At 39.4% G+C, this 27638-nt stretch overlaps 1 protein-coding gene across 1 annotated transcript in view; it reads left to right on the top strand.

The window, feature by feature from the left end:
- Positions 1-27638, top strand: part of LOC149208639 (B3 domain-containing protein Os07g0679700-like) — a 192579-nt gene that overhangs the window by 115625 nt on the left and 49316 nt on the right. Inside the window, exons 6-9 of the mRNA XM_089396140.1 lie at positions 20267-20441; positions 22763-22839; positions 23071-23499; positions 24282-24331. Of these exons, the coding sequence (XP_089252266.1) occupies positions 20267-20441; positions 22763-22839; positions 23071-23499; positions 24282-24331 (731 nt within the window). The remainder of the gene's footprint in view (positions 1-20266; positions 20442-22762; positions 22840-23070; positions 23500-24281; positions 24332-27638) is intronic.

A 27638-nucleotide genomic window follows, 5' to 3' on the forward strand; every position in this document is an offset into this window, starting at 1 on the left:
GGGAATAGGCTTTGAAAGGAGTTCCCCACACCCTAAAATCCTTGTTAGCATTGGTATCCCGGATGGTTCTTAAAGAATCGTCCTTTGAGGGAGTGGGACCACACGGGGCCAAGTGGACCTGATCTAGGGTGTGAGGAAGGTATGAAATAATCAATGATATTCTTACCCTAGACAAGGTGGGAAGGATAAAAAAAGTATTTTCACTCGATGATTTGGAGGACGGCTAGCAAAAAGGCCAGCATAGCAGACCCTAGGAGATCAAACTTTTTTAGTGGCTAACTTATCGGGAAATTGATGCCCTAGGCACCCCAATGTGGATAGACTTAGGAGAAGGTGAAAGAATGAATGTTTTGGTGACCACCCTTGGTAGATCAATGCCTTAATCCTTGGGAGAATGGAGTCTATGTTGATAATGTGTAAGATTTCTTTGTTCCCAGTGAAAGAGGCCTCAAAATTACTTCACAAACTCCTCTAGGTCAAGTGAAAGCAATCTTGTAGCTTTTATACTTCAAATGTACAAGAGGAATGGCTTATCAAGGTCAGATTTACTCCTAGGAGATTTCGCTCATACTACATGGGCCAATACATGGAGAGCACGTTATAATAGAGACAATCCTACAATATTAAGCAATAATTTGCATGCAACAATTAGCCTTAAAACAACGAAAATCCCATCCAACATATGTGACAAAAGTAACAAGAATAACATCACAAATTCGTACTTACATGCAGTAGAGTATATCCAACCATTCACAAATGACAATAGAGAAGCTCCAAGTGGAGACAGACCAATAACCATGCATCAAAATTCATCCATAAATGTTCCAATTCATCCTCTAGAAAAAAATGCGAAATTCTCTACAGAGAGAGAGAGATCCAATCCAAAGTGATGATGAGAAATCATCTCACCTCACTTGTATTTATGCACATATAAGGAGTTCGAATTAGCCTCCCTTGCCTACATAAGCCCCAAAAATAAAATAATGTGCTAATAATACAACTTTTGGTGACAAACCAACCAAACTAGCTAATGAATGAAAAGGTAAGCCTCTCAAGAGGTCAAATAATAATCTATGCATGTCGTAGGGCCCTCTAAGAGGCCAAATGAGGTCCATGGGTGCCATAATGAAGAGAAGGACCCTCAAAAGCAGTGGACAAGGGGGTGGCCCCTTGTGATAACCTGTGGTGCTCCAAATGACATTTGGGGGCACACAAGTGTCCTCATGGGTCTCCAAACAAATCGAAGATGCCTATAGGTCGCCCTCAATGGCTAGGATGATGGTGTAGGTGATGCCACACCATCATGGAAGTCCTGAATCATTTGCCAAGTGTATGGTGTAGATCTGGGGCCGACTGGGTATGATGGATCAAGTGCATCCTCCTCATCCAATAGGTGAACCACGAGCAATCTTTGAATAGCTGTGGGGATCCATGGAGTGTAATCTGTTGCTGTTGAGGCCCATGGCTCTCAACACTGTTGGAAATACTAAGAGGGGGGGTGAATCAATATTCCTTAGCAATTCGCAGTTTTAAATCTTTTCAGAGCATTAGTTAATCTTCAATTATTATTAATGTTTATGCAGTAATAACAGTAAATAAAAGAACACAGTAGACACAAGAATTTTAGGTGGAAAACCCCCTCGGGTCAAAAACCACCAAACGCTTTTCTAATAAACTCTTTAATCTTCAGCCCCAACTGAAATGAAAGCAACAACTTCCTAGAATTCTAGAAAATCATTCTTCTCCAGCTCCCATTGGAAGGACACCCCAATGCCCTGGTTTCTTCAGTAATCAACTGAATGGATGCTCCAACACACTAGTGAGCCACAACTCGCCCCACCACCCTAAAGTGTTCACAGGCCCCAACTTGTAGGCGACTTCATACACCTACCTAGCATCTCCCTGCCACCCTATAATGATTGAAATAAGACAAGACTGTGGATTCTCAAACCAGGGACAACAATCCACGATACAATAAGATGTACAATGATTTTCGTGTACTTGACCAAATACCCAATCACTCTATGACCTGCAAACCAACCATGACATCATCCCAACAGAGAATCCTATACCTCCCAATAATGCCTTTTCGACTCTAGGCAGATTGTCTCTTTTACAATAATGACTCTTCCAATGATGACACTTTTACAAATGACTCTTTTACAACTTTACAATGATGACTCTTGGCCTTGACACTTCTTCACAATATACGGTTGACTGTTATGTCTTCAAAGGATGTCCCACTGCAATGCTTCCTTTGATTTGATACTTAAGCTCTTGAATGCTTGCTTCAAGTTGTACTTGAATCTTCTTCTACTTGCATGCAAAATTTGCCCGGCAAAAACAATCCCAAAACAAAACAAAATACCCTTCAACTTACCTCTGCTTGCTAAACACATGTAAGTGCATAATAATGAATAAATACAAATTAAAATTACAATGCGTACCTGAAGTGTGCTTGTCACTTTTGTTGTTGACTTGTTGCAGCAGTAGACAAAGACTCCCACTCTTGATATAGGCCTAGACTCTATGCAAGACTATATCCAAAACTGACCTACAGATATATACAATAGAAACCAATGACAAATCCTAGACTTATGATGAACCAAGTTCTAAGTACAACAAAAGAGACCATTTTATCAACTATGATAAGACAAGTAACATGAACTTACAACATCATATAGATTTAGCAAACTTGGTGTAGCATCAAGAATATGTAGCATAAAATGTGTAGTATCAAGAATAGGACATCTGAAAAACTAATTGTGACATATAGAGACATAGAGATATAACCGAGACACTGTATATACTTACGTTGTCCTGCAAAAACATATGTCAGAGATGATACTTAAAATTCAAATGTAAACACTAATCATACATACCTTGTTGTAGGAGACTTACCCTTGACTGTTGATGTGTGGTCCTTATTGCAGTGATCCTTGAATGCATGCTTTTTCTTGCCTTCTAGGAGCTTGATATTGAATCTGTTGTATCTATGTAATTTCAGATCTCCAAGGTTTGAAATTTCTTCCTGTGGCAGCCCTCTAAGTCCTTTTTCCAACCCCACAGGTCTGATCAAGATTGGATTCTTCAAAAAAGAGTTATGCCCAATCTTCCACGATGACTTGATTATTGACTGATTCAGTAGAGCGAACTTGTACGATGTGCCACGTGTCACTGTTGCGACCTTCGGCCCTGAAAACGCTACTCAACAAACTTCAGTCCGTCCTCTTTCTATGACTACTTACGAAATTTGAATCCAATGCTCAGAGAGAAAGTTATGACGATTTTCTGAACGTCACCTGTTTGACATGGAATTCAGGAGCCTGCAAAGGCCCTAACTTCCTCAGATCATATCTCTGAAAATATAGCGAACCAAGATCTGAAATTTGGTCATGAGGTTCATCAAGGTTTCAGCTCAAATGGGTTTTAATTTCAGCTTCTGAAGCTTCGCAAAAAAAAACGTTATAGCGAAAATGACACGATGACCTGTTTGAAGCCACAAAATCCCTACTAGAGGAGAATATGAGGGTCATTATTTATATGAATGTCTTGAGTTGAGAGGGTCCTCAACAAGTGAACGTTGGAGGGATTTTAGGGGCAAAAAAGATTTATTAATTATTGACTATTCAATGACCACAACCAATTATGAGTGCCATGCCACAACCCCATAGGGTTTTAGCCCACTAACTGGTGTTACTAACTTCAAACATGAATATCTCTCAAACCGTGAAGAATTACTTGGCGTGCCATATATCAATGGAAACATCTCGACGAGTAGAATCCATCTAGAAGATCCTTGACTCAAAATAGAGTAAGTTGTCAAGTCAAAATTCCCTTGCAAGATCGGGGTAGCCCCTGGTGCTGCTTGGGTTGACATCAATGACAACCACTGATCAACAAACTCTCACCCTATATGTGCCAATGTAGCCCTCTGGAGGATTAGGACCCTGTATAGGGAGACCAAACCCCAAATGGAAACCATTTGCAATCCTGCATAAGATCCAATGCATCCCCTAGCCTTCCAGTACAACAAGTCATTAGAGAAATCGAGTAAATGAGCTTACCTAATCATGGACCACATGTGGGGACTTCATAATGGTCTGCCCTTCCATAATGGGCTTCGGGATGTGCCAATGTCTCCTAAACTCCAAATGGGTTAACCAAATACCCTATTAGGTGGTTTCTACCTCTAAAGGGGAAAATATAGTCAAGGTACATCCATCCAAAGGTGGTGGAATGTGAAAGATAGGTGAATGGAGTAGGGTATGAGAAGGGGCAGTCCTGGGTCACATGCTGGGGTATAAGGGTAGCTAATAAGAGGGAAGCCCACACTTTGGGTTTATAATGTGTAGGAGCAAGCAATCGTGGTACATAAGGATGTTAGACATTGGATAAACCAACGCTCCCCGTCTGTTTTGCGACATGGACTAATCGCTTCTCGTGGATCCTTATCTCTAGTGATCTGATCGTTGACTAAAACCCGCGGGTTTTGGTCTAACGACAATCATGATTCCCAACAAGTGGTATCAAAGCATAGGTCATGAGTTCGATATACACCCGACTCTCGTTGGGGGGGGGGTTGTTGGACATTGGATAAACCAACGCTCCTAGTCTAAGTTGCAGGAAACGTTGGAGAAGGGTCCGTTTTCGGCCAGAAACGAAACGGAAATGAGGAAACTTGTACCGTACGTCTTGGAAACTCGTTTCCGGCCCTACTGGCCCGTTTCTCGAGGAGGAAACGTGGCTAGCACGACCGGAAACGCGTTTCTAGGCTGTATGGTGGAGTTTCCTCTTCTAACTTGACTTTTTCTTGTATTTTATTTTTTATTGGGCAACTAAAATATCTTCTGGATGCTTCTAGATGCCTCTAGATGCCTCTCAAGTTATAAAAAAGAGGATTTTTTGAGTGGGGCAGCCCAATGTTCAAGCCTATGGCCCTAGTGTTGATATGTAGTTCATGGTAATGTTAAATTCTTAAAGTAAAAGTGCCATTCTCCTTTATTTTTCATTTTCATCCTTTTACTTAAATTTTTAACATTACCATGAAATGACTCAAGATGTTTGAGAGTGGTTTCGCCCTCATTAGATTTCATATGGAGAAAGTAGAATTTTAGATTTCACTCAAAGAAGTGGATGAAGCTACTCAAATGGGAGGTCACGAGAACTCCAATAATCTCTTGGTTACTGTAGTCCTGTTACTTACACATATAATAGATGAAAACCACGGCCCACGGGGCAACATGTTTTTCACAGTGTCTTATGATCACCCATGCTTAGTGTTAGGCTGTAAAATCAATAGAAGTAAAATGCAATTTTTAAATCTAAATGTAGCTAGTCTACCATGAGAAATATCAAATGACATTAGTTCTAATGCGAAAATTAGTATGTAATGCATCCTACCCTAACATACATATGGTAAGAACAATACTAAGTGTAATCATAAAGCCAGTGCAACCATGTTAAATTAAGATAACAATGGTATGTTCTATGCTTAAGACAGTTTACTTCAATGTTCCCTTAGCAGCCCAATGACAATTTCCAATTATATCCCGTAGCAATCACATTAAATTATACACATTAACAGTAAATACAGATAGAACATAAAATCATATGCAGAAGAAAACCCAAGACAAGAGGACACAAGATGTGGTGGATGCCAGGGACAAACCCCAATGTGGGGAAACCCTTTGATCAAATCTTCTTATTATTCTTCAATAGTTCAACAGAGAGAGAGAGTACAAATATCATAAATACAAGCCCAAAACAGATTTACCAAATCAGCAATCAATGCAGCCCTAACTAGAAAGTCAACGGTGGTCAAAGCTGCCCCAAATCAACCTCAAATCAGCTCGGTCAACAACAGAATAGTACGACCTCTAGAGAGGGTCAAAGTCAACCCAAAACAACTCGATCAACCCAAACAATCCTTCTTGTAATTTCCACGGTGAAACATAAAGTCAACGCTGCAGTCAACGTGGTCAAACTGTGCCGAGTCTTATCGATTTGCGTGCCAAAGAATGCTGCCTAAAAAGATCGAAGTTCTTGCGCAAAAACATAAGTCAACTCTTGGTCAAAGTTCCCAAGTCAACATTGCCCTAATCACAGAAGTTTCGGCCTCCTGAAATCAGCGTCCCTTCCACACATGTGAAGAAGAGAGAGCCTCCAAGTTGTACGAATCAATGTTGCACAAAGCGCGATCGGGATTTAATCGGCGCCGGGAAAAAAGCGGAAAAAATCGTTAAAAGCGGGAAAAAAGCGGAAAAAAGCGGGAAAAAAAGCGTTTGGCACAAAAATATTCATTTTTTTTTCATTTTTTTTTCAATTTTTTTAATATCTAAACCATCTACAACATAAAATAAATACATTGACACATAAATATGATAAAAAAACTAATATATAAGATGTTTAATATCATTTCTAGCGCTAAAATCACACATAACATTGAATCATGTCCTGAATAGTAAGTCCTGAGTCCCAACTCAGCCTCAAAATATCAACAAAAAATATGATAATGTATCTCATTATGTCATAATGTCATATACAATAAAATGAAAGTCTAATCCTATTGATTTCCTCCAGCTCCTCTCCCTCACCTCTTCTCCTCCTCCTCCGCGCGCAAACAGCAAAATGACATGAAAAAAATCGATTTTCGCCTATTAAAAGCCCGCTGCCCCGTGCCTCTGCGATTTTTTCTGTAAAAATCGCGATTTTTTCCGAAAAAATCGCTATAAAAAAAAGTCCGCGATTTTTTGGTATAAAAATCGCGATTTGATCGGGCAGAGGAAAAAATCGCGATTTTCCGATAAAATCGCGATTTTAACAACACTGGTACGAACCAATCAAGAGAGGAGAGAGAAGATGATGTGATGAGTTGATGATGTCCAAATGAGAGAAGGGTCACTTCTATTTATACACTTCGTTGAGGGTGAGAAGACACATCCATTGGGCTTCATGAGCCTACATTTGATTGAGGCTGACCTTGACAATTTGTCCATGAGAAAGAATAAATTCAAAATTCCATTTCTGCTTGTCAGAATGAGATGTTCTTTATATCAAAATTGGACCTTTCGGAAAGAGGAATCCAATGCAATAATCATCTCCATCATATGAGCTGTCCTAAGGTGGAAGTTGGCCCTAGTTGCCAATTTTAATACTCCCTCTCAATTAGGGAGAATTCCACCTGCCAAACCATCTGACATCATCATGCCAACCTGTCATCCTGTACCATCTATGCCATCACTGCCCTGCTCTGATCTGCTAAACCATGAATAAATAATGAAGAAGTGATCTCGAGTGAGTCATAAGATCATACCACTCTCCATTGACTAAAGTCAGTCCTTGATCCCAGATCAAGTTGTTGAACACCATGTATCTTAGTCATAGGGAGTACGACAATACACGATGCGCCCATTGGTAGTGCTATGGTCCCTAACTAGCTTTTCCCAACTCATTGGTCAGATGAGAGTTACTTCCCATGAGTCCCGGACTCTATGGGTAGGATGTGTGTCAGGGCATTAGCAGGAGAAGGTGAACCACTTATCGTTCTCATATGCCATAGGAGAAGGTGAACCACTCATCCTATGCATATGTCAATCGGAGGGGAAGGTGAACCACTCACCCTATATACATGTGTTCGGGTAGGGGAAGGTGAACCACTCATCCTACACACATGTCAACCATAATGGGGTATCACAGGGGAAGGTGAACCACTCACCCTGTATCCAACACATCACTAGGGGAAGGTGAACCATTCACCCTATGGTCGCTCATAGCTAGCTCCAAGAAGTACCCCATGCCCCAGGAGCTCCTAGAGCTCTGTGTTCAACTAATACGGGACCCTCATAGGAGGGTCGTTCCACGACTCCAAGTCTCATTGAGAAGGTTAGGCTTTGTGAGAATGTCTGCAACCTGCTCATCTTTCCTGATGTGTTCGAGCCTAATTGCTCCCTGTTGTACCATATCCCGGATAAAGTGGTACCTAATATCAATGTGCTTGGACCGGTCATGGAACACAGGATTCTTTGATAGACAGATCCCACTCTGGTCTTCGCAGAAGATCATGGTGGTATGTAGCACGTGCTAAAATAGCTCACTGAAGAGCTTCCTCAACCAAACTGCTTCACAACAGGCCATACTTGCAGCAATGTATTCGGCCTCAGCAGTGCTTAGTTCAACCGATTTCTGCTTCCTGCTCATCCAAGATATAGAAGCAGACCCTGAAGAGAAGCAACACCCAGACGTGCTCTTACAATCCATCACACTGCCAGCCCAGTCAACATTTGTATATCCATGTAGCCTTAAATCCTTGGCAGTGTATCTCAGTCCATAGTGGATTGTGCCCCGGAGATATCTCAAGAGATTCTTGGCAGCAATCCAATGATTGTGATGAGGCTCGACCATATATTGACTCAACGTGTTCACAGCGAAGCATGTGACGGACAGGAGTTGACCAAGAACATCAGTGCCCCCACAAGTTGACGATACTCGGTAGGATTCGCCAATTCGGGCCCAACAACACTTCCACATAGCTTCTTAAAGTTGAGTTCCATCGAAGTAGTCACGGACTTGCAGTCCACCATCCCACATCTCTCAAGTAGCTTCACAATATATTTTCCTTGAGAAAGGAAAATCTCACCTAGCTTTTGCCAGACCTCCAACCCTAGGAAATAATGCATCAGTCCTAGGTCCTTCATCTCGAACTCAGAAGCCAACTCCCTCTTGCATTGATGAATGAGAGGGTCATCACCTGTTAGAAAGAGATCATCCACATAAAGGACCAGAATGAGAGGTCTGTCCTTTTCAACCTTGAAGTATAGGTTCGGGTCAACATCGCTTCTCGTAAATCCCAGCTTCATAAGATAGCTATCAATCCTCTCATACCAAACCCTAGAGGTTTGTTTCAAGCCACAAAGGGCTTTCTTCAATCTGCATACGTGTCTCACGATCTTGAACCCCGAACCCCTCGGGTTGTTCCACATACACTTCCTCCTTAAGAAAACGATGCAAGAAGTTAGTTTTGACATCCATCTAATGAAGGTTCCATCCTTGTGAGGAAGCAATGGCTATGATCGAACGGATGGTGGTATATCAGAGAATTGGTGCAAATATCTCATCATAGTCTACTCCTTCCTTTTGAGAGAAGCCTCGAGCTACAAATCTGGCCTTGAATTTCTCAACACTCCCATCAGCTCCATGTTTGATCTTGTAGAGCCATTTCGAAGTGACCACTGACTTGTCCTTGGGTCTAGGAACCACATCCCAGACATCATTCTTCATGATCGACTCATATTCTTCGTTCATCGCATCCTTCCAAACCTGTTGCTTTACGACTTCTTTGAATGTACAAGGCTCAGATTATACAATGGTACTCATGGCAGTTAAGTACCCTTGGTACCTATTCGGCTTCTTGCTTTCACGAAATGTCCCCCTTGGTGCAATATGTTTCTCAACATCTTCAAGAGTATCTTTGAGCCATAAAGGCCTTTTTCTTGAAGTAGTGGGCTCACTAGGAGGAGGAAATATGGGATCCATCGAACCTTCAACATAGGGCATCGGTTCATTGGATGGAGTTTCATCGTGCTTTTTTGCACCAACATCATCATTGTCCTTCCTTGGAATAGGAAGATCTCAGATCTTTCTAAGAGCAGAATCTTCATCGAAAGTGACATCATGACTTAATTCTACTTCCCTTTGACCAGACACATAGATTCTATATGCCTTCGAAGTTTCACTGTAGCCCATAAACGTTCCTTTCTTCCCAGATGCATCTAGTTTGTTTCTTTTCTCTTTTGGTACATGAAAATATACGGGACATCCAAAAATCCTAAAATGAGAGACATTGGGTTTCTTACCGGTGAATACTTCTTTGGGTGTCTTGAAGTCCAAAGCTTGATGTGGGCATCGGTTTTGGACATACACAATGGTGTTGGCAGCTTCTCCCCATAAGAACTTTGGAAGACCTTGATCATGAAGCATAGCCTAGGTGGCTTCTATGATAGTACGATTCTTCCTTTTGGCAACACCATTTTGTTCAGGAGTATATGTGGTTGTAGTCTCCCTCTTAATGCCAGCTTCTCTACAATAGTCTTTGAATTCATTTGACTCATATTCGGTCCCATTATCGGTCCTCAGTATTTTGATCTTCTTCCCTGTTTGATTCTCGACCAAGGCTTTGAAGGAACAAAACCATTTGAATACTTCATCCTTCTTCTTTAAGAAATAGATCCATGTCTTGCGAGAGAAGTCATCCACAAAAATAGCATAATATAAATATCCACCCAAAGATGTCACGGGCAACATCCCTGATAGATTAGAATGGACCAATTGAAGAATATCAGTGGTTTGAGTCTCACTTGAGGGGAATGGTCCCCTTGTATGTTTTCTAGTTTCACATCCCTGACAAACACCTTCATGATTTAAGTTGAATTCGAGCATCCCTGCTACCATCTTCCTTACATTGGGTAAGGCTTTGAAATGAAGGTGAGCAAATCTCCGATGCCATAATTTGGATTGAAGAAAAGTCATCCTTCTTCTTTAAGAAATAGATCCATGTCTTGTGACTCTGTGAGAGAAGTCATCCATAAAAATAGCATAATATAAATATCCACCCCAAGATGTCACAGGTAACATACCTGATAGATCAGAATGGACCAATTGAAGAATATCAGTGGTTTGAGTCTCACTTGAGGGGAATGGTCCCTTTGTATGTTTTCTAGTTTCACATCCCTGACAAACACCTTCATGATTTAAGTTGAATTCGGGCATCCCTACGACCATCTTCCTTACATCAGGCAAGGCTTTGAAATGAAGGTGAGAAAATCTCCGGTGCCATAATTCAGATTGAAGAGAGGTGTCACAAATCATTACTCCCAACAGACTTCCTCCAACTTGATACTAGATAGAGACCTTCAACCCTGAATCCAAGAGTGAATGCATCTCTTGGGTTCCTTTGCCAAAGACGAACCTTCCCATCAATGAATGTCACCTTGAAACCCTTATTTTCCATCGCAGAGATAGAAACCAAGTCCTTTTTCAGATTAGGTACATATAGCACTTCTTGCAAATGAAGAGTTTGACTTTGATTTAAGTGAAGAGTAACAATCCAAATTCCTTTCATGGGATAAGTGGCATTATCCCCTAGTATAATCTCCATATTTGTCTTCTTTTCAACCAAGTTAGAGAGGGTTTCTTTGTACCCAGTGAAGTGCCTTGAGGCACCACTATCAATCAACCAATGGTCTAATGTATCCGGAGGAGAGGCCAGAAATAATAATAAATTATTTTTGCTTTGCAATATTAACTTCATCATCCCTGGAGTTTCTCGACTTCTTGGGAGGACGACCACCTCCATTTCGAGCAGTAGGAGCATTTCTCTTTCCTTTGTTATTGAACTTTTGTTCCTTTGATTGCCATTGCCTTTGAAGTTGTTGTTATTATTGTCATCATCTCTTGGAGTATGCTTCTTGTGAGGACATTCTCTAGCGAAGTGGCCAAACCTATTACAATTGAAGTGCCTTCCTTTTCTCCCTTCTTTGAATCCCAACTTGAACCCTTGTCCTTGATTCCTTGGACCAACAATGTTCCTTCTTTTAGAATGAGTAGAGAAGGCAGTAGGATTGTTTCCATTTTAAGGGCTTGTCTCTTTCCATCATCCTTATTTCTTCTTGAGTGCATCTGGCCAATAGATCAACAAATCCCAGAATCATGTCATTATTGAGAATGGTAGTGTTGAACACATCCCAATATTCTGTAAGGCCCCCAAGTGCAATAAGAGAGAGTTCCCGGTCACTAGTGACTTCACCAATAGATAGGAGATCATTCTTGATATCAGTAATCCTCATGAAGTAGGATTGAATAGATTCTCCTCTATCCATCTTGATATCTTTCAGCTTGTTCTTGAGAAAGAGAATTTGATTTGCGTTGTTTACTTTGAATATCCCAACCAGCGTTTCATACATCTCCTTAGATGTTTCCAAATCAGAAATATAGGCAACCAAAGGCTTTTGAATGGAATCAACAATAATCTTCTTAACTTTAACCTCACCTTTCTTGTACTTGGTTTGTGTAGCAGCGGATGCATTTGAAGAAGGCTATGCTATTCTTCCATTGACATAGTCCATGGCATCATTCTCTTGTAATGTCAAATCCAAAGTCATCTTCCATGCATGATAGTCGGATTTGTCCTTAAGCTTGTTAGATTTGAAGAAAGATGTAGTCGTCGTTGGGACTAGTTCCAAGTCCTTGTCCAACAACTTCCTTTAGCGATTTTTTTGCTTCACTCTTGCTTGGGCTTTGTCTTCACCTGAGCTCTGATACCATGTTAAATTAAGATAACAATGGTATGTTCTATGCTTAAGACAATTTACTTCAATGTTCCTTTAGCAGCCCAATGACAATTTCCAATTATATCTAGTAGCAATCACATTAAATTATACACATTGATAGTAAATACAGATAGAACATAAAATCATATGCGGAAGACAAGCCAAGACAATAGGACACGATATGTGGCGGATGCTAGGGACAAACCCTTTGATAAAATCTTCTTATTATTTTTCAATAGTTCAGCAGAGAGAGAGTACAAATATCATAAATACAAGCCCAAAACAGATCTGCCAAATCAGCGGTCAATGTAGCCCTAACCAGAGAGTCAATGGTGGTCAAAGCTGCCCCAAATCAACCTCAAATCAGCTCGGTCAACAGCAAAATAGTACAGCCTCTAGCGAGGGTCAAAGTCAACCCAAAATAGTTCGGTCAACCTAAGCAATCCTTGCTGTAATTTCTGCATTCAAACAAAAAGTCAACGTTGCAGTCAACGTGGTCAAGCTGTCCCCAATCAAGTTGTACGAACCAATCAAGAGAGGAGAGAGAAGATGATGTGATGAGTTGATGACGTCCAAATGAGAGAAGGGTCACTTCTATTTATACACTTTGTTGAGGGTGAGGAGACACATCCATTGGGCTTCATGAGCCTACATTTGACTGAGGCCGACCTTGACAATTTGTCCTTGAGAAAGAATAAATTCAAAATTCCATTTCTTCTTGTCAGAATGAGATGATCTTTATATCAAAATTTCACCTCTCAGAAAGGGGAATCCAATGGAATACTCATCTCCATCATATGAGCTGTCCTAAGGTGGAAGTTGGCCCTAGTTGCCAATTTTAACAAACCAACATATCATCATGTCACTATACATATGCTTGCAAGTATGATTATTCATGAAACAAAACCCAAAATGAATGTGGACACAATCACATGGAAGGTGAAGTGGGTGGGAGGTGGGAAAACATGATCTCCATTTGATGTAAAAGGAATCCCTAAGAGAAGGGAAATAGGTCAATCTAGAAGTGGAGGGCTTTCCCTGTAAGTATACACTTATGGTATGAAAGATCACTCTCAAGAACTCCCTATCACAATCATTGCTTATAATATTACGCTGTATAGATGCCATAAGGTCTTGATGAGAGGGGAACGAAGGGTGAAGGACAGGAGGAGCGCAACAAATAGGCCGCCCATGGTGATGGTCACATTGGGGAGGGGATGCTGCGGAGTGATCATAATCCTGAGGATGAGTCAAAGGGGATAAAGTACATTCAACGAAGGGTTCTTCCTTGACACCATATTCAGAAGGGGGGAAAAGGTCATGGTCACTCGAGGTCATACAAAAAAGGACGAGGGACTCACTTAAGGGAGACTCAAGGTGATGAACAAGAGAGAAAGACAAAAAGAAGGGTGAAGTGTCATAGTCAATGGGTTTTCGTTCCCCAAAATCATAATCTAAAGGCTTAGGTGATTTGAATATATAATCGTAAGGTTGGTAGGTAAAAGCCTCATTGCTTTCCTCATTATAAGTATCAAAGATTGGGTTTTCATTAAAAGGAGAACCAATTACTTCCAACTGTCCCTCTTCATGCAAGGGAAAATAATAATTCTCCTTCCCAAGGGTATCAATGGATATGTCATCGCAAGTAATGCCTGGGATAAAGGGAAAACCAATCTCAGGCTCATCTTCTTTGTCGGATGTGCTCTTAAAATCACTCTGTCCATGTAGCGGACCCAACAAGGACTCATCTTCCTACTCATCACCGAGATTCTCAAGGTTATTTTCCTCTATGTGAGACTTCTCTTCTTCTCTCTTTTCTTGAAGAACAATGGCTAATGTATCTGTTACATGATTTTGTTAATATGCTTCTAGGAGGAGAGCATTAGTAGGGTTCTCTTTATATTCACATTTCATCTTATGAAGCTTCACCTCCTCTTCATATAAATGGGAGAATACTCCATTAGAATTACATTCCCTTACTAACCCCCTACACAACCTACTATATTCATCTATTCTTTCTTGCGTGATTTGGAGGCTCACAAGATCCAACTCTTCGTCATCCTCAAAGGAGATATTCTCATTGTCTTCCAAATCTATAACCGATGTTTACTCATCATCCCCACCTACACTCGAGCTCTCTTTCAATGTCATCTAATTGATTACCCGTTGGTTGACTATAACATTTATCATTGATTAGGTCAGTTAGAATATTCAAAGCATAGGTTAGGCGAGCTAGGTCAAGGAGGCGATTAAGATCCTTCTTATAGACATTCTTCATCATGTCGAGTTGTACTTGTTGTGATGTATACAACTTGAGAATGAATTCCATATCCATACCTTCCAATACATTTTGATAAGATTCTGCATATTTATCTCCATTCTTTTGCAGTTCTTCAATGTCTTGGTCTGTGAGTTTTGAAAATGCAGGGCCAAGGTCAATTTCTTTTTTATGATAGTCCATTTTCTATGATTTTGCATATTAGGATTGAAATAGAGTCGCCAGGGTGAATTAAAGTGCCTTGACTGTTAGCTTTTGTAGCATCGGATATGTTCTAGCCATGAAATTTGGTGGAGAGGCTAGAATACATGTGTTCTCCAAAACCCAAAAATTGTTTCTAGAAATTCCACCTAGAGACAACTTAATTAAAATAATTAATCGGTTTTTTAATGTCTCTTAAGTCTAAACTTAGGAAATATGATTAATTAAAGCGTATTAATTAAGTCATGGTGAGAATCTTCGAGAAAAAGACATGGATCGAGTTCTAGTTAATCTTAGCCATCGATTAAGTTGTAATCATGGCTGTTGATGTCTCAACGAGAGATTATAAGAAGAAACTAGATGGGGCTTGGAGAAGAAACACCAACAACTCAATTTCATTGGCAGATTGATTTCCAGAGTAGCAGCGCTGAGTTGCCGGAGAGAGAGCTAGTGAGCTCGAAGTAGTGAGAGAGGGGCAGGGATAGTAAGGCCGGGGGAAGATTTTCCAGCTTTGGTGAGTGCATTGCAGAGAGGTAGTGAAGTGCCATAGAGAGGCAACGCAAAGCCATGCAGAGGCAGTGCAGTGCTTCAGAGGGGATTCCGTATTTCGTCGGAGAGAAGCAGTGATTCAGTGCCAGAAGCCGGAGAGAGAGTCTGGAGACCAGGAGGATCCATCTTCTAGACAACAACTGATCAGTTAACGAGAGGGAAGCAGTTCCGAGTCGTGGGACGCAGTACTGCATAGGCTGACACAGTGACTGTGCAGAGGAAGTAGAGAGCAACTCAACTTGAGCCAAGGTCAGTGTCAGATCGCCAGTGGGAGTGGGATTTTTCTCATTAGACTTATTGTTAGTCATTTCTCTGTATGGACTGCTAGATTTGAGCATCCATAGTTTTGCACTCAGATTTACTACTACATAATAATAAAACCCTCAGCTGCTGCACCGGCTTTCCCAAGTTAGGTTTTTCCGGGGACATTGTTCCAAAAATAATTGTGTATTTGTGTGTGTGTGTGTGCAAATATTCTTCCAGTATTACTTTTCTTCCGTAGTATTTCATTTGTGAAGGTTGTAGTGTATTAGTTTCGATATTTACCATAGAATACAGTAAATAATTTGTTCAGTTCATTTAACAAATAGAAGAAACCTAATCAGTTGCTGCAGTAGGATTCAGGGTTTTCCGAATTTTCACATTGACAAATGCTTGTTTCACCCCACAAGCATTTGCTTTAAGACTTAATGAAGAACTAGGGCTTCGTTCTTCCAATGGAGTCGCCAATAAAGATATATCAATATGTCGTATAGGGAACGAAACACACGTTTTGTGTCCCCGACAATGGCGCCAAAATGTTACCGCTCAAACTAGCAAGGGGCCTCAAAGGGACTCCTAAAGGGACAAGTGTTAGATCAAGGGAAACAATGGAGATTTAGCCCACTGTCACCTCAGTTAAGACTCCCTATTCTTTACGGACTTTCACCGATGGGAGGAGACCCGGTATATGGAAAGTCACTTGTGAAGGATGAATCAACAAATGGATGTGAAGTGACCTTAATGATCCTTTTCCTAGAAGGAGGTTAAGAATGGAGCTTGCTTGCTCTTCAAGCAAGGTACAAAGCTTTCTAGGAGAAGGAGGTGAGGATTTAAGGGCTAGGTTTAAGGAATGTGTCTTGCAAAGGAGTTTCCCAATCCCTAAAATCCTTATTGAACTTGGTTTCCCAAGTGGTTCTTGAAGAATTAACTTTTCAAAGGTATGGGACCACACGGGACCAAGTGGACCCAACCTAGGTTAAGGGGAGGGAGTTTAGCAACCAATGATGATCTTAACCCAGACAAGGAAGGGGAAAGGATCAAAGAACGATTTTTCACTTAAAGGTGTCAAATTGATCCTATGAGGTACTAGCCTAGGGAACACCAAGGCAAAGTTTGATCTTAGAGCTAGGGCTTGGGATATCTCACAATCCCACCATCGGAATTTCTTCAAATTTGGAGGAGACCTTGAGGACACACCAGCGCAGTAGAGGCTAGGAGATCGAACTTTTTCTATGGCTACTTTGTCAGGAAAGTGATGCCCTAGGTGGCCCAACATGTCTAGACTTAGAATGAAGAGGGAAAGGTGAAGAAAAATGTTTCTTAGAGTGACCACCCATTGGTAGACCAATGCCTAATCCTTTGGGGAGAATGGAGTCCAGGAGAATGATGAGAAAGGACTTCATTTCTCGGTCAAGGAGGCCTCAAGGACTACTTTGCTTGGGCTTTAGGGCAAGGAGGAGTGACCTTAAAGCTTTATACTTCACTTTGCAAAAAGAGATGGCTTATCAAGATAAATTCATTGATAGAATTATCCCTCAGAGATTTCATTCAACATACATGGCCCATACATTGAGAGATGCTATATAGAAACAATAATTCCACAATTTCGCAATGCAACAATTATCCCATTCCAATGCATATGACAAAGTAAAACAAGAATAGCATTAAAAAAGTGTACTTACATGTAAGAGAACATATCCAACCATCAACACATTTGCCAATAAAGAAGCTCCAAGATACAAAAGTCCAATCGAAACATAAAAAATCATCCATGCTCCAATTCATCCTCCAAGAAAGAAATGCAAAATTCTCAAGAGAGAGAATGATCCAATCCAAGTGATGATACAAAATGAATTCATGTCTCTCCTATTTATACACTTATTTGGAGTTCAAATTACCTAATTTGAGCCTACATTAGCCCATCAACTAAAATAATGTACAAATAACTATCTTTTGGTGACAAGCCCACCAAACTAGCTCATAAACAAAATAATAAACCTCCCAAGAGGTCGAATAATCAATGATGCATGTTGTTGGGTTCTCTAAGAGGCCTGGTGAAGTCCATAAGTGCCCAAAATGATGAATTGGACTTCCAAAAGTAATGGATAAGGGGGTGGCCCCTTGTTCTCCACATAATAAACTTGTGGTGCTTCCAATTACTGTGAATGCACGCAAGTGTCCTCATTGGTCTCCAAGTGAGTCAAAGATGCCTGTAGTCCATCTGTAAGGGCTCAGATGATGGTGTAAGTGATGCCACATCAGCATACAAGTCTTCGGTCATCTGCCAAGTGCATGGTACAACTGTTGGGTTGGCTAGGCAAAGGTGAACCGTGTGCATCTTCCTCATCCAATAGGTGAATCTCGAGTGATATCTGAACATCTCTAGGGATCCATGGAGTGTTGTCTACTACTGTGGAGGCCCATGGCTCTCAACACACACCCTACATTTGCCAATGTAGCCCTCTGGAGGGTTAGGACCCCGTATAGGGAGACCAAACCCAAGATGGAGACCACCTGCAATCCTGCATAAGATCCAATGCGTCCCTAGCCTTCTAGTACAACAAGTCATCAAGGAAATCAAGTAAAAGAGCTTACAAACCATGGAAAACAAGTGGGGACTTCATAATGGCATGCCCTTCCATAATGGGCTTTGGCATGTGCTAATGTCTCCAAGCTCCAAATGGGGTTAACCAAGCATCCTATTAGGTGGTTTCTACTTCTAAAGGGGATAATATGTCCAAGGTACATCCTTTAAAGGGTGGTGGCATGTGACAAAGAGATGAATGGAGTAGGGGATGAAAGGGGCAACACTGGGTCACATGCTGGGGTGCAAGGGTAGCTAATAAAAGGGAAGCCCACACTTGGATATATAATATATAGGAGGGAGCAATCATGCTACATGAGGTGTCCCGACCTTGGTTTTTCCACCTTTCTTTATATGCCTTTCGTGTTTTATGATTTTTCTTTAATTAACTGCTCGGGGCTCAAGGGGGTAAGAGCATGATGCGTGAGATGCAGCAGTGGACCTAGTGGAGGAATGCGGACAGAGGTGGGAGAAATGATGAAAGGGCTTAGAATGAGTGGAAAGGGGGCAATATATGTGAATGAGGGAGCGGGACCACGCAACCAAAATCAGGGTTTCCCATGAAGTACCATCCCTAAAGCCAAATAGTCAGTAAAAGAGATCCCACGGGACTAGAATCCAAGGTTAACATCGAAAAAAGGGTCTAGGGGACAAGAGCACAGACTTAGCCCATTCTTTCCGGCGAATGTCCCCATTAATCCATGCCCAGAAGTGTCCATGATAAGCAAACTACAATACTCAATTACCAAATGACAAGGCATACCTTTAGGTTTGGGAGGCCCACATTCAAACATACGATCATGGTAGATGGGTTAGGGACCACATGGCTGGCTCATGTGGCGGAGAAATGGCACAACGAGCTAGTTGGTCGCTGCAAGGGGCTGCCAGCTGAGGACCATCTTGGAGAAATTTTTTTTCCTCGGGATATCACCCACAAAATGGTGGTTAACATGCTTGACACGTTAAATACATGTCATAGCGGGGGGGGGAACAAGAGGACGTGTCTAGTAACTTAGCTTTTATAAGATCTGTCAAAATTTAATTTTTGGAATTCACAAAGCCTTATTTGGGGGCTGCCAAGCAATTCTGCATCCCTCACGTGAGCCTGAAGACTACTTTTATCAGATATCTCCTTGATGAAGATTCCTTTAAACCTTATTTTTCAGCTGAGATATCTCCTGGTCATTGCCCTTTCCCTTTGTCACTGTTGTAATTGTTTCTTTTAGTCAAGAAATATTTCTCTATGCCTGTTTAGATACTTGAGTGTTTAATTACTTTTGATTTATTTTTTCCATTTCTGACAAGCCATTCAAGAATACATGGCCTGGTAGTAGATCCCATATAAGGTCCAAAAGGATCCATCTATAGCGCCCATTAGATGATAGGACAAGTTTGGACCAATTGATCTATCTTCCCAAACATCGGAACCTTCCTTATGCAAAGCCCTGCCACTGGTTCCCATATATTCTTGGTTCATAGACAGATTAGCAGCAGGTGGTTCATTTCCTCTTCTGCCTCACTACAGCATGGATATCTTCAGGGACCTTCTAGGCCTCTTTTTTGGAGTTATTAAAATAACTTGGGCTTCACAAAAGACTTTAAATATTTTGCTGTCTGTTCTTATTAAAAACTTAAAGGTGATATTGTTGTCTGTATTTGTTGGGATAGAGGCTTTATAATGGTCATACTTTGTACCATAGCTTAGCTTAGGAAATTTAAGTTAGGAGTTCTTATCTTATAGAGTTATGTTATGATGTAATAAAGTTAAGCTACAATGGTTAAAATTAATTAAGTCACATGTTGGTTTTTGGGTGTTGAAGGGTTTATGTATCTTGTGTCTCCTTCATTCAGATGAAGGCTATGTAATGTTTCTCATGCCCTATGCTTAATGAATCATGTTGTCTTTCTCCCTTCTATCTGCAACTTTGTGAATATGTGTGTGTGTAATTATATAGGTTCTAGTGAAATCTTGGTGTGTTTGCATGGCAGCACTGTTAACAGAGTAGGTCTTTGATTTTCCTATTTATGAGGGTTTTCTGTTATTCTAATTAGAATGTTCATGGACAGGCTTATTTCCCTCCAATATCACAACCAGAAGGGCTACCTCTAAAAATTCAAGATGCCAAAGGCAAGGAGTGGATCTTTCAGTTTCGATTTTGGCCTAATAATAATAGCAGGATGTATGTTCTGGAAGGGGTGACACCATGTATTCAATCAATGCAATTGCAAGCTGGTGACACAGGTATATGCCAGTTACTTGTTAAGCTTTGTTCGAAGACAGTTCTAAGAGGTTTGCAAATGTTTTTCCAAAGTAATTAATACTCTTGGGAGGAGATCTTTATCCCATTTTATATTTTGTTATTTTCCTCAATGGCATTCCGTCCCTGAAGAATAAGCTTTGTTGATAGATGCTGTTAGTTGTTTTCATTTAATTTAAAACTTTGTTGATCACCACATACTTGGTGCTGATCAAATTGAGATAGCCTGGAATAACATTCTTCCTGGTTGGTCTGTATTGTTTTCATTATGTTCTGATTCCAGAGTTAAGCACTTATGTACAATGCAGATGCCTGCAGAGTTTTCAGTGTTGTCAAGAGGTCTATACCCATTATGATCGATAGTTCACTTCTTAAACCTGTCAATTTTGAGAATGATGCTTTGATTGACCAAATGCTAAGTTACCAGGATTCGGATACAGATACGGATACGGATCCAGATGCAGATCCGGATACGGATCCGTCAGATTTTTAAAAGCCAGGATCTGGATACAGCGGGGAAATGGCTGGTATATATAGTATATTAATATTTTCCATGAAAGGGAAAGGCTACAATATTTATGGTCACTAGTCTAACCTCTGTTGCTACAATCTGAAGACCTCAACATGTCGCTACATCATTATGTGTAAACAAAATTGACCACCTAAAAATAACTTGTAAGTTGTGTGTGGTTTGTAATAAGGGTGACTTCCAAACTTGCAAGATGCCTCTAGACCTTGAGCCATTAATATGTTTACTTACTTTAGGAGAAGATAAACAGTAGCTAGTCAAAATTTTTATAATTTGTAAAAATACAAAATTTAAAATGTATAACTTATATAATATCTAATATATATTTTAAATATATGATACAATAAATTAATATATTTAATTTTATAAATATATAAATTTTAATATTTCTATTTATCCTGCAACATATTAATTATAACATAAGTAGTAGAACTTAATTTTAAATTATAATTTTTAAAAGACAAGTTTATAATAATTTTAAATTATAAATTTTGAACGGTATAAATATAAATATAAAAAGTAACTTTAAAATATAGTAAAGTTTAATTAATATATATAATGCGGGGTCATGCAAGATGCCTAAAACAAATGGGAGAGTTCACGAGCTGCGAAACAACACAGTGGACTTAATGTGGAGTCATTCTCCACCCGCCATCTTAACCATTAATAAAAACGTGATTAGCTGTTGGGTGCGCTAATGGCTGTGTCTTAGCTGGGTTGAATATTAGGTTGGTCATTTAACTCTTGGTCAAACTCATGAAAGAGGCAGCTTCTATTTTGCTTTATATAATCCTATAGTATTATAAATTTAATTTTTTTATAGGATATCTATACTATCATTTTAATATGTTTATAAATTATATAGTTATTAATACTAGCCTTCTTTGCTATTCCTAGAAGTTGAGTTCTTTGCTATTCCTAGAAGTTGAGTTGCAACATTTGTCTGGGTGAATAATCTCCAAAACATTAATTTTTTTCTGACAAATGCCCCCACGTTTCAACTAATGGTCCGCCCTGATTTTTTATACCAATAGTATTTCTAGCTTATGTTGTGCGTTGGAAAGAAAACATCAATGTTGGGTTATAGCATTGAATGTGTTTAATACAGTGAACATGAAATCAACAAAGATGGGTTATAGCGCTGAAGCCTGAACGAGAGTTTTAACACTCTTTTTGTCCAACACTGATATGTTCTATTGGTGTTGGTAGGACCTAACGAGGGTGCCCCGCAGTGGTGGGTACAAGCAACACACCGGATCCATTTACAAGCCAGGTTTTAAGCTAGGTATTAATTGGGGAAGAATTTCTCCTGTGAACAAATGGACCGGAATTCAATGAATACAAACAGTGAAAGACTTTTATTTGTATTGTAAAAAACCAAAAATCACATGAATGGCAGTTTAAATATCGGAATGCGTGTTATGGTGGAGGAAACATTTTTAAACCGGTTCCTAGGTAGATCCAAGTGAATCCGGATCTGATCCGGGGATACGCGAATCCAGCCCCCAAGGCTGACAGATCCGGTAACATAGACCAAATGTCATGGTTATGGCATTTTTAATGCCCATTGTATTAAGTCAACTTGTGGTGTTTCTAATCAGATCTTTAGTTAGAAAAGTATGGGTAATCTTTTCACTGACACTGTCTTCTGTGATCATATTTGTGTTAATGTTGTTTTCTAGATATGAATTTTATTTCAGGTGCTCTTTAACTAGGACTGGTATACTTAATACTGATTTTGGTGCTAAATATAACATTTTTTTTATCATTATTCAGTGACCTTCAGTCGGCTTGATCCAGAAGGAAAGCTTGTAATGGGCTTCAGAAAAGCTTCAAATTCTGCATCTCCCCAGGTGTGACTTTATATTTTGTATGTTGCTTTGCATCTATTCTGTTAGAGTTCTGTGTTGCACATAAATTTTTGACCATCATGTAGAATTCATTATAAATATGTCTGTAATATAGTCTCTGGCATATATGAGCAATGCCTTGTTTCTATTGGAATATATCTATAACTAAGATAATAACTAAGAACAATGATGATAATAACTAAGATATGTTGTGTTTTATACTCTGTTTCTCAGGAAGGTCAGCCATCTACAACAGGCAATGGGACCTCACCTGGTGGTGGACTAACCAATGGAAATATTGAAAATCTATCTTCACTTGAATGCTTTTCAGTGCTTCCTCTCCGCTCGATAAATGGAAATGCAGAACCAAACATGAATTCTTTTGCAGGCCAACTTAATGCTCCAGATGTAGGATTTAGCTGGTACAAACCTGATACAACAGTAAACAAAATGAAAGAAAGTTCAGCTTTTCAACCTCTGTCGGTACCAGATAAAAGGAGAAGCAGTACACTTGGTTCAAAAAGCAAAAGGTTACGGATAGACAATGAAGATTCCTTGGAGTTAAAGTTAACATGGGAAGAAGCTCAAGACTTGCTCCGTCCTCCTCCAAGGGCTGTTCCCACTATTGTGATGATTGAAGGCCATGAATTTGAAGAATATGAGGTGCAGATCGATTTATTATGCAGGGTTTCCCCTTCTGTCTAAAATTATAGGAGGAAAATATGTTCAACCATCAATTTTTACTAATTTTGGATAATAGTATTTGCATAATATAAAATAGTTGTCTATTGTAGAGTGGTATTCCATAAAATAAAATCATTTCAAGTGTTTCTACTGGGTTTTAGGTTTTTTTCGGGCAACATCTTCAATAATTTGGCCTCTGAAAATTTTCAAACAGAGATGTTTCCAAGACAACCTTGAAATATATTCCAAATTTATGAAATTTTCTAAATCAGATTATCTGTGGATGATGTTGATCCATGCAGAAATATCTTTTATTTATAAGATGTCTCATCTTTAGTCAGTCCTCCCAATTTTCTCTTTTTAAAATGCAGCACCTTTAGGCTTTTTCCATGCAGACTATAAATGACAAAACAATTTATTTCTCTTTTGTCTCTTCATAGTTTACTTATCCTTCTTTCCATCAAGTCCCTGAAATGTTCCGCACAAAATGTCTTTTAGCAGTATCAGATGTACATTTCCTTTAGCTATCAGAATAGCCTTTATATCAGCATTCAAAAACATGAAATCCAGGTTTCTTTCTAGTTAATAATGGAGTTATTCTGTCAGGAATTTTTCTTGTGTCCTATTTGTATACAGTCACTGTCTTACTGGTGCCCCTGTGAATCTTCAGCCTAGATATAAGATGATGTTCTCTTTCGATAGCATGGGGGATATTCCATTTATATATTCAGTCTGAAAATGATGCTCTTGATTTTGTGCAGGAGGCCCCAGTGTTTGGAAAACACACCATTTTTACAACTAACCAATCTGGGTAAGTTGTAGCTTCAATTCAAATTTGCTTTTACTCCGATGAATGATGAAACTATGTTACTAGATTTGCATTTTTCTTTTTGAATTTAGATAAATGGAATTTACATTTACTTCGTGAGTTTCTACCACCATGCAGCACATATAAAATTTTCTACTGTTGCTTGATGTGGGAAATTGCCTTATATCTTTTGAACATTTCTATCTTATGTGGAATATTTTCAAAGAATGAAATAACCAATATGAATTTTCTTATACCCTTCACGGTCTATGGTTTGAGATTATGGTGTCCCAGGCATATAGGAACTTCACCAGTCCATCTCATACTTGAGCAGATATTAGTGTATTTTGAGATTTTTGGCTTTTAAAAGGGTTTCAAAAGAGTGATGGAACAAAAGTAGAGATGAGTGTCGATCCAACAAGGGTAATGGAATCAATGGGGTATCTAAGAGGGCTTGTTATTTTATGTGTTAGTAATGGAACTGTTACCACCCAAACTAGCAGGGATGACAAGGTCCTTGCAACCTGTTAAGATGGTACACACAGGAAAAGTGCCCACTGTCACCTCAACACGAGCCTCCACTCTTTAAACCCAACTCTTACTAGAATATGGTGCAAAGTTCTCTTGAACTCTGCAGCCAAAAGAAATAGTAAAATATTTTAAACATCATAACACAGCATTACAACACTCAACAAATCGTCAAGGGAGCCTGATTTGTAGGAGCAGTGACGAAAGAAGGATAATGGAGTTCAAGAATTGGTTAATAAGCAACTACAGAACACTTTTTGTAACCATAAAGAGGCATTTTCCAAAAAGAAGTTGAAGAGAATTTTGGAATTTCCTTGGATCTGTTTTGAAGAATCCAGAAAATCCCAAGTGTTTATGTGTATCTCAGCATCTTGATTGTTAAGGGGGGCCAGGGCCTTAAAATTGATTTTGGTTAGCTTCTTTTCAATTGTAGTATTTGAGGTATAAGCTGTAGAGTATTGTTGTAATTTCAGTCTTTTAGTTAATGAAGAATGTACGAAGCTAAAATTGATTTAAAATTTCAATTGATTATAAGAAGAAATTTAAATATTAAATGTATAAAGCGATGAATGATATTTACAATGCGGCTCATGATGTTGTATTTATATGCATGGACTAGTCATGAGGTAATAATTGTGTCCTTTAAGCTTTCATTATCTACTTACTGTCATTTACTATTTATTATCATTATTATTATTTATTATGTTTAGTATGATTATGTTTTTTTACATTGCCACCCCTCAAAGTAATGTTTTGTCCTCAAAGCATAATAAATTGTATTCTCTAGTTGAGCATGTTTCCTTGGCAGCAACATCTTTGTCTTTGTCTTTGTCTGGTTGTAAGGCTCGACTTTGTTCTTGCTTTGAGTGTTAGTGAGGTTCCCTTGTATTGTTTGCATCATATTTTGAAATCTTTTGGTCCGGTTGCTTAATGTAAAACCTTGATGGTTCTTGGTAACATAGTTTCTTGATAACAATATCCTTCTTGAAAATGGAACCTTCATAGTTTCTTGATAACATATTATTCTTGACAACGGAACCTTTAATACCCTATTAGTTATGGTGTCGACCTTGCCAATTAAACTCCATTAACTGTTCTTCAAGGTTTGTTGTCTAAGTGCTCAATTACATCAACCATTCTTCACCTAGCACCATATCCATTTCTTTGAGCAGTAGAGCACAGAGTCTTGTTCATAGTTCTGGTTTTTGTATTTGAACTGAGACTTTATGACATCTTCCTACTTCTTTGACATTTTGTCCATCAATGATTGTAACAGTGAGGTTCATGGTGGGGTACACTAAAACGTTTAGCTGTTTAGCAACAACAATGTCTACAGAATTATGAGTACTATTGGAATCTATGAGTACTATTACATTTTTATCTTCTGTGACTCCTTGAAGCTTGAGGGTCTTACGTTGCAATCTCGCAGTCATGGTTGCCAATGGAATTGTTGGGTTGCTTTCTTTTTCTCTTGGAACTTGCATCTGAACTTTTTTGAGATCTGGCGGAATGTATTTTGCAATCAGTTGTTGCATTTGGCCTCTTGGAGTAATTGTTTCTATTTGAAGCACGGTTTCTTCATTTTTATTTTGTTGGGAAAATGATATTGAAGCTGCTGATATTTTTGGCAGAGCTGTATTTTCAGTCATTGCTATTTAAATTTTAAATCTATTGGGTTGAATCAGTATATTCCTACCTATTTCATAAACTATGATCGATGAGTTTAAACTTCTGGGTGGACTTTTGAAAGTTTTGGGTTCTGAATTGTATCCACTAGTAATTCTGTTTGGTGAGTTTGTAATTCCTACATTTTTGTCATCTCTTTTCAAACACTGTAGTGATTTGTCTTTACATATTTGCCTTGGAAACTATTGTCGCCCAAACTATGCAGGCAAGACGCGACAATGCTCAGGATGGGGGCTGTCACTCTTATCCTTGCCCTCTCCGTTCTAGCTGTCTCCATACAACAAGCTATGGGGGGTAGTCCCTATCAAATGTGAAGATGGGAGACTCATTGGCAACTGAGACGTCCGGGAGACACACCTGAATGGCCTAGCAACTTGGTTGAATTAACAAGTTAAATGATTTTGATTAGATTATCGTGGAAGACCAGTGCCTTAAATGGAGTCAATTGCTTGCTTAAAATAGCTTATTTACCAAGTTACCGGATGAACAGTTGTTGCTTAAGGATGCTTCACAATCCTAAATGAGATGCAAAATCTTGGTTTATTTTAAGTTATATGCCTACTCTAAGTGTATCCTTCCTCTTAACTGTTTTGAAGCTAGTCTCTAGACTAGGTTGTGAGAGAGAAGCCAAGGGAAAGCAAGCTAAGGCTTCATTAACGATCTCTCCCCTTTTGTTCTAACCACCCGATGCCTCCGACGCTACAGTAACTGTGCCTTTGATGACTGCAAGGTCACCGTGTTAACCAGTAAAGAGGCGCTAGACTCCTCAAGCTAGATGAGAAAGGTGGGCCAATCTCTCTATCGACCAATCTTATGCTTGGAAGTTAATTTATTAACCCAAGAGGCTAGTCCTAAAATGCAAGATATGAATGAATTTTCTTAAGGTGAGATTATTAAATTTCTCAAGTACTTAGAGACAAACAATCTTGAAATAATGAAGTACTTAGTCAATGGACAATGATAATCCTCACCACAAGAGAAAGTGCTCAATTTAAACGGTGCCAGAAAATGTGCTGGTAATACCAAGAGACAATTGCTTAAGAGAGAAACAAGATCAAAATGGACAAGATCAATGCTCCTTAACACAATTAACAAT

The sequence above is a fragment of the Pinus tabuliformis genome, chromosome 1_2, assembly GCF_031772625.1.
Source record: "Pinus tabuliformis cultivar Carrire ecotype Pingquan chromosome 1_2, CPIR1, whole genome shotgun sequence".
Lineage (NCBI taxonomy): Eukaryota > Viridiplantae > Streptophyta > Pinopsida > Pinales > Pinaceae > Pinus > Pinus tabuliformis.